The sequence below is a fragment of the Caretta caretta genome, chromosome 17 (genome assembly GCF_965140235.1).
Source record: "Caretta caretta isolate rCarCar2 chromosome 17, rCarCar1.hap1, whole genome shotgun sequence".
NCBI lineage: Eukaryota > Metazoa > Chordata > Testudines > Cheloniidae > Caretta > Caretta caretta.
The window spans coordinates 7258835-7267664 of NC_134222.1; the positions used below are offsets into that span (position 1 = coordinate 7258835).

The 8830-nt window shown below is 37.1% G+C and overlaps 1 protein-coding gene across 1 annotated transcript; it reads left to right on the forward strand.

The window, feature by feature from the left end:
• The first annotated feature begins 92 nt into the window (after window positions 1-92).
• Window positions 93-6245, forward strand: PIGW (phosphatidylinositol glycan anchor biosynthesis class W). Its single transcript, XM_048824551.2, has 2 exons — window positions 93-673; window positions 3718-6245. The coding sequence occupies exon 2, from the start codon at window positions 3726-3728 to the stop codon at window positions 5244-5246; it is 1521 nt and encodes a 506-aa protein (XP_048680508.2). The 5' UTR covers window positions 93-673; window positions 3718-3725; the 3' UTR covers window positions 5247-6245.
• Window positions 6246-8830: the final 2585 nt, after the last annotated feature.

The following is an 8830-nucleotide window of genomic DNA, read 5'->3' on the forward strand; positions in this document are numbered from 1 at the left end:
ATTTAGGCAACTCTTATATTCTCTACCTCCCTTGCCAACATTTGGAAAGTATAAAAGGGACATTTAAAGAGAAAAATAGAGACATTTAAGAGAAAAAAAAGTGTCTTTTAATAACAATGCTTCGCATTTCTACCGAGTATCTTGCATCCAAGAATCTTAAAATATTTTACAATCTTTAAATAATTAAACAGCAGAAAATCCTCATTATGTAGCTCAATAAACCCCTAGATTGGATTGGAAGAGATTTCTGGAAGAAAAGAGTGAAAAAGTAAATATTTGGGTTGCACCTAAGAGGGACAGTGGAGATATATTCCACACCTGCACACTCCCTAATCCAAAAAACTGTATGTAGTGGTAAATAATCAGGTATTGTCCTTTATATGAGTAGAAAGTAGGGCATGGCTCCTCCCCCCCATTTGTTTTTCGTGGTGGCAGCTTTATACTAAATAAAGAAGAGGTTATTAGCCAACTGTGTGTTGAATCAGGCAATAAAGTAAAGCAGACTGGTTCCCTTAATGGTGAAAATGTTTGGAGGAAACAGAGTCCTCATTTACCTCTCTAGATGTGGATTTTGGCAGGCTACTACCGGAAGTAAAAGCAAGCAGAAGAGAGAGAGAGGGAAGAAGAACTTCATTTAACAAGCAAATTCCCTTCCGCACAGAGAACGCTCATGGTGAGAATCTCCTGCATAATAAATGTCAGAGTCACAGAAGTTATAGAAATTATTAAAATAAACCGTTATTATTTTTCATATGCTGGCTAATGCCTCAGAGCTCTTCCAAAATTACTTGGTATCTATCATCTCTTGTGGGATGTCACAAAAGTGTAAAGAAAGGAAACTACTAGATGGAACCATTGCTTAAAACAGTCTTTGAACTCATTTTATTTAATTGACTTAATGTTATATGATGCAATATTTTGGTTAATTTATTCCTGTTATTTATCTAGTGCTATTTATGTGCATGGTACTTTACAGAGAGAGAAGAGAGCACATTGCTTGCCCTAATGCCTTAAAATCTAAATAGACAAAATACAGACAAACTAGGAGGGCCAGGAGTCCAATACGAAAATGAAGTGATTGATCAGTTGAATTTAGCTGTATCTTGGTATGCTATATATTTGCAGTGTTCTTTGTTGTTATTTCTGTGAATTTAAATTAAAGAATTATGAGATTAAGTAAGGCCCCAATCATGGAAACACTTACACACTTTCTTAACTTTACTGCCATGAGTTCATTTCAAAGGAACTACTCACGAAATTAAAGAGACAAGGTGGGTGAGTTAATATCTTTTATTGCAGTGGTTCTCAACCAGGGGTACGCAGAAGTCCTCTGGGCGGTACATCAATTCATCTATCTATTTCTCTAGTTTTACAACAGGCTACATAAAAAGCACTAGGGAAGCTAGGACAAACTAAAATGTCATACAGACAATGACTTGTTTATACTGCTCTATATAATATAAGCTGAAATGTAAGTACAATATTTATATTCTAATTGATTTATAATTATATGGTAAAAATGAGAACATAAGCAATTTTTCAGTAATAGTGTGCTGTGAGACTTTTGTATTTTTATGTCTGATTTTGTAAGGAAGTAGTTTTAAGTGAGGTGTAACTTGCAGGTACACAAGACAAATCAGACTCCTGAAAGGGATATAGTAGTCTGGCTCTCAACCTTTCCACTGTTTTTACTGGACCAACTTCTGTTGGTGAAAGAGACAAGCTTGTGAGCTTACACAGAGCTCTTCTTCAAGTCTGGAGTAGGTTCTGAGATCTGAAAACAAGCTCTGAGTATGGCTCAAAAGCTTATTTCTTTCACCAACAGAAGTCGGTCCAATAAAAGCTATTTAAACTCTGCTGCAGTTTCCACGGTATACATCTGATGAAGTGAGCTGTAGCTCACGAAAGCTCATGCTCAAATAAATTGGTTAGTCTCTAAGGTGCCACAAGTACTCCTTTTCTTTTTGCGAATACAGACTAACACGGCTGTTCCTCTGAAACCTATCTTATATCTAATATCCTGGGACCAACACGGCTACACCACCACTGCAAACACAGTAATAAAGTTAAACATGTGTTTAAGGCCTAAGAGAGCAGGGGTGGTGAATTATTACAACATGCTGTGGATGGAGATAGAGCTAGTTTCAAAAGTATTTATAGTGGTAGGGAGACAAGATGAAATTGATTATTTAATACTTAGTCCTGCCATGAGTACAGGTGACTGGACTAGATGACCTCTCGAGGTCCTTTCCAGTTCTAGGATTCTATGATTTATTCCTATTTCATAATCCTGAGGCGTCATCTTCTAAGGAGCATTTGACAACAAAGTTTGTGCTGGATAAATTTTCTAGGTAAAGAAAAGAGAAAACAGAGATGGTTGCTAAAGGTGAAGGCTCCAAGAATTTTAGCATGACAGCTGTCAATGTACATCAGTGCCCCTCAGAATTTGTGTTTGATTAAGCTGCTTGAATCTTTTTTTTTTAAATGGTATTAATGGAAATGTAAACTAATATGTTTGATATGCCTTTTTAAAATCCATTTTTGTAAACTTTTGCTGGGTTTGATCTACTAATTTGAGTTAATGCATGTTGAAATCATTCTGCTTGCCTGGCTTCATCAACTAGTAAGCTTACAAATTTATTATTTAACATTATATGCAAAATTATTGTTAGTGCTTGTGAAAAATGAGGGATTAGCTTCACTGAAATGTTCTGTATGTATCCATAAAACAAGTGAAGCATGGGCAGGAGCAATGCTAATTTTCCCACCAATATGCCTCCAGTGTAACCTAGGTCCTTCTGAATGCTGCTCCACACAGGCCTATATGGAACAGCTTGCAGAACTGGGGCCTTAAGAGGATACTTCAGTCAGTTTCTATTGTATTTGGTTTCTTCATTGAGAATGTAAACAAAGGTGCAAATTGTGATGATGTTTCTGATGTGGACACGGGCCACAATCTTCCAGACTGTTTTGTGTTGGCAGATCACTGCACCTGGGTGGAGTAACTTGCAGGGTTGGAGTCTTCTCCATGAAGGCCACTAGTTTAATCCGCACATGCCGCCGAACAGCTGTCCAATAGATAACGACAGCTTTTTTGTTGCAGCATATTTAATACCTCTAAATGTATTCTCTAAAACAATAAATGCTATGAGACTAGTTGCATATATATTTTAACATTAATAACTTTCAGAAAAAATCCTTTGGTGTAACAAAACTATGTTTAAAAATACTGCTTCTAAATGTCTCACTATAACAAAGCAAAATTTGTATGCTAAACCTTGGGCATAAATCCTGCAGACACTTACATATGTGTTTAACTTTACAACTGTGAGTAGTCCCAAGTTAAGCACATACATAAATGTTTGCAGAAGTGGGCCTGTTATTGTGTGGGGTGGGGAGCGGAGGGGAGGGGAGGGGGGAAGGAGGCTTTTATTTTTTATTTTTTTTAATAGATATTTTAAGAATCATTAAAAACCAACAAGATGGCCAAAACACTTCTTATGACATTGCATCATTTCTTATGGGAAGCGTATGTTTTGGGAGGCAAAAAGAATTCACCTGTAACTAAAATTAAGTTGGTACTTATGAAAATCATTTTTATTTAATATGTCTTATGTTTCCATATGTAAAAGGAAGCGGAGCGTAAATTAAACACAAACTTGCAAAACATTCTTGCACTACAAAAATTAATCCTAGTTTACATTTTGAATTGCTTAGGAAGAAGAATGTCACAAAAGCTGCTGAAAGAAGCCTTTATCAGTAACTTAAATGGAACGAGTTTTCTAGAAATTTCAGTAGGTTTAACTCTAGCTCCACTGTGTATAGCTTGCAGAGGTTTGCTGTTAATTTTGTATAATCTGCACAATGGAAGACCTTTACATTCAAGAAAGTATCATCTACTACTCGACTTTACAGTGCTAGTAGTTCCTTTTGTGCTCAGCTGTACAATTTTGTCCCCTGTACTCCCTCTTTTGCCAATAACTATTGGGGCCTTCTGTGCAGGATTATTTTATAAAATATACAACAGACGAAATCATTGTATCAGGACTCCTCTGAAGCAAATCATACATGATTTCCTGAAGACTAGCTTAGAACCAGACTACATTCCATCAATAACAGTGTTTCGTGTTTATGTCAACATGTTAACTGCAATCAACATTCTAGCAGTGGATTTTCCACAGTACCCCAGACGGTATGCTAAAACTGAGACCTATGGAACAGGCGCTATGGATTTTGGAGTGGGAGCTTTTATTTTTGGTAATGCTCTTGTTTGTCCTGAAGTTAGACAAAAAACAGATGTGGTGCAATCCAAATTCTCCTGTCTAGCAAGACAGTTGTTATCTGTTTGGCCATTAGTTTTTCTTGGCTTGGGACGACTGATCAGTGTTAAAACTGTAGAGTATCATGAACATTTTTCAGAGTATGGAGTGCACTGGAATTTTTTTTTCACTTTAGCAACTGTGAGAATGACCGCATCACTACTTTTAACTCTATTTCCAACCAACAAATCATGGATTGTTTCAATGATTCTTGCTGTATTTTATCAGCTTATTCTTGACACTACCCATCTGAAGATGTTTGTTTTATATGGGAGTGATGGCAAAGATACAAGGGTTGGATTTTTAAATGCTAACAGAGAAGGAGTGTTCTCCCTTTTTGGTTATCTGGCTATCTATATGGCTAGTGTGCAAGTGGGGTTATATTTGTTAAAGAAGAGAACTTTAGTCAAGGACTGGATTGAAGTAATATGTTTCTTTCTGCTGACAGTTTTCATACTCTTTATATTTCTTCCTATGTCTCAAGTTTATGTTGAGCCTGTGTCCCGCAGGATGGCTAATCTGCCTTTTTGCATCTGGATAGTTGCTCAGTGCCTGATATTTTTAATCTGTTTTTTAGTGACTGATCTTATTTTGGTGTTTACAAAACTTCTGGTAAATGGGTCTCGAGTGCCTTGCTGTTGGAATTTTACACAACCACCTAATACAAATACAAAGCACGATTCAGAGCCCACATCTATCAAAAGAGAAAGACAGTGGCTAAGTATTTGCATAATTAATGCTATTGATAAAAATCAGTTAGTTTTTTTCTTGCTAGCAAATGTTATGACTGGCATAGTGAATATGATGATCGATACAATCCACAGCAATACCACATTTACCTTATTTGTGCTACACTTGTATATGTTTACTAACTGTTTAATTATGTATATATTGCATGCAAAAAATGTAATATTAAAATGCTGGTGACTATTGAAACGACTTGTGTTCTAGTACTTTGTATCTTAAGTGTACAAGTAAAATTTATATTTTGTTATTCATGCTCAAGTGATAGTTTTAATGGAAAATACAAATTTTGTCTTAGATTTATTTCTGTGCAAACACGTTGGTTTGTAGTATACTGTGTATTTATGATTTATATCTAGGCTTGGCAGGATTCAGTTTAAAAAAAATTTTTGACAGCTAATATCAGTGTTTATTTTTAAGCATTTTCCCTATGTTTACCAATTTAAATTTCAGGTGTGCAAAATTATGGGTTTTAAGCATTTTTTTTTTGTATTTTTATCTATTTAAATTTTCACAATTGCGGGAAATTATGGAGATCAGACATTGGGGAAGGTCAGACAATCATTTAATGACAGTAGACATTGAGATTCAAGAAGTTAAAGCTTTATAGCTATTAATGCACAAATTGTCAACATAACAGAACTTACTAAGTAAATATCCTTAAATCAAACTAAGTTTTTAAGCAGTATTTTTCTTACTATGCTTTTCTGTAAATTTCAACTATTATTGATGGAAATATTTTTTGTTGTTGTTGATTTATGTCCTGACAGTGAAATTGACATTTACTGGAAAAAAACCTAATCCTTCCAGGTCTATTTTTACCAAATGATATCATCACCCAGTGAAATTTATGGAAAATGTTAACACTTTTTAAAAAAAAAATAAACACCTTATTTACATTTCTGGATCTCTTTATTTTTAAAAATACATTTTAAAGTATTATCAACAAACTGTTTATTGACCTTTGGTCTTGATCTTGCAAACACCTGTGCATAAGAGTAACTTTACACATTGAATACAATAGGACTATTCACATGTGCAAGTGTTTGTAGGTTTGGGGCCACTGAATGTATATTAACAGTTATTCCTGGATAAGGCCCTGGTATGAATAAGGTATTAGAAACAATTATTTTGTAAAAGGAAAATTTTATATTGAATAAATGAATATATTAAAAACTGTGACTCCAATCCAGCAAAGATTAATTTTTTGAGTTAATCATGTGCGTTAACTGTGCTTAATTGACAGCCCTAATTCATAGTACAATTTTCTGATAACCAATAGTACATATTTATTAAAAAGGATTCAAGCGTTACTTTAGGTGGCAACCAAACTAAGGCCTCAGTCATAAACTCAGAGTGACTCACGTGTATTAATGGTTGGGAGATTTGGAGCCTAAGGCCCAGATCCTACAACGACCTCTGCCTGGGTGCAGGATAGGGATGTATATGGGTATGATAAAGTTGAATTGTCTGTTGGTAAAAAAAGCAAACTACATCTAGCAGGCTGGGCAAGGTATTATTTAAATTGCACTTTGTTGAGCAAAGGTTTAGGTCCTGATCCTGCAACTGGTAGAGTGTAGGAGTACGTCTATGCAGGAATAAAAGACCGGCAGCATAGCCACAGCTGGCCCAGGTCAGCTAGTTCAGACCCTCCCGCTTTGTGGGGTTGCAGAACTCAGGCTCCAGCACAAACCTGAACATCTACACAGCAATATTACAGCCCTGCAGCCTGAGTCAGATGACCCAGGCCAACCACAGTTTTTAATTGCTGAGTAGATTTACCCTAGAGGAGGCCCGCTGTATCTGTGCAGTGCCCCACTGACTCTAGTTGGGTTCAAGTCCAGGAACATGCTGTTGATTGCAGGACTGGAGGCTTGGTTTGTAATGAAAAAGACTAACAATTGACCCCTGTAAACCAATAGGATTGTAGTATGCAAATAAATTATGAAATAGGGGATAGGGTTGGCTCTTTTATCTCTGATGTCACAGTCCCAACAATGAACTATTCATAGTAGGTGGAAGATGGCAGAACTCCACATCATGGGTCAGTCACCCATTTTTAAATCTATATAAAGTAAGTCATTCACCACTGAATTAGTGAGAGTACCAGTTAATTCATGTTCCTTATTGTCAATAACAAGCATAACAACTTCTGACCTGAGGCAATTGGCATAGTTTTTAGGACAGAATGTTTAGTCCATGAATAGTTACAGATAGCTAACCATATTTCATGGGCAGGTTAAAAGAACCAATAAATGCAAAGCAGAGTTCTTTGATTAACAAAGCTTTTCAGGTTAACTCCTGTGTGATGATTTGAGAAGCTAGCACAATATGAACAAGACATTAAATCATTTTTTTGCTTATCACTTTCTAATGAGAAATTAAGTGAGTTTCCAGTCTACAGTACCAAGACCCTGCTGGAGAATTTAGGCTAGAGTACATGGGGCCTTGATAATGATGGTAGGAGAATCTGAGATTGCATTTTGATGTTTGTACACATTTTAGCTGTGGTTTCGGAAATGGTTCTGAACAAGTTTTCTCCTGCCTACACATGCACTCTAATCATGTTCAGCAACAGCTATTGTAGTATCTGTTAGCAGCAACAGCTACTTTTCATGATGTACACAAGGCTGGAGAAGTTACCTAATTTGTCCCAGATGACACTGAAAATAGGTGCCAGGTGGGAATTAAACCTAGTTCTTATTTTAACCCCATCCCACACTCCCATTTTCCCCTCTACCTTTATCAGCAGTCACATAAAATGCAGGGGATTTCCTTTTTAACCCCCAACTTTTTCTCCTTCCCTTACTAGCTTTCTAATTTCTCTTTCACCTTACCTACTTCCTCTTTATATGCCCTAGGAGGGAGGGTACCAGGACTCAAGCAATTTTTTTACTTTCATAACTGATGCTGCAAGCCCAGAGCTGCAAAGCTGTCTTCTTTGGGTGGAGCTCATTAACCTGGCCTCATCTGTCTTCTTTCAAGGGTTGGGGACATGTGTGTATTTCTGGGAGGCAGCCCTTCCTTTCCCCTTAGGCCCAATTTTGAGCAAGGGTGTTTTTCAATTGTGTTAGCTCAAGGCTTAGCTTAATAACCTGACTGAAAAGCCTTGTTAATACTTGTATAATGTAGGCAAATGCAGAAGAGGGCCTGTTAGCAGGTGATAGTGTAGCCCAGTACCTCATCTAGAGCTGGGTTTTAAAGGTGTGAGCTTAGCCCATGCTAGAAAAATCTAATTCTGTATAAACAAGGCAAAGGGCATGCCTGATAGCACAGCTTCAGACATGTTAGTCTGTGTCCTCACTGGCATTAACAGAGTTTTTCAACTATGTTAAGCCAACCCGACTCAGCTAACATGACGGAAAATCCTCTCACCTTTTTTTCCCCCTCAAGACAGGGCCTTCGAGCTGGTCTACACATAAGTTTTACTGGCATAGCTATGTTGGTCAAAGAGGGCATGATTATTTTTTTTTACCAACATAACTATGACCACAAACGCCCTAGCGTGGACACAGTTAAACCAGCATAACTGCTATAGCCAGAGGAACTCCATAAACGACGCCCGTGTAAGGATTTTAATACCCATATAACTGTGGCCAACACTGGAGCATTTTGCTAGTAGTTTTATTGGCATAACCAAACCCTCCAAGTCAGGGGTGTCTCTGGGAGGTGCCTTGGACTATGTTCCCACAGAGGGTGGATAAGTAGCTGACTCTCCATAAGGCCCCCCTCACGGGGTGTGTACCCCTCTTCAGACAGGGGGCTCC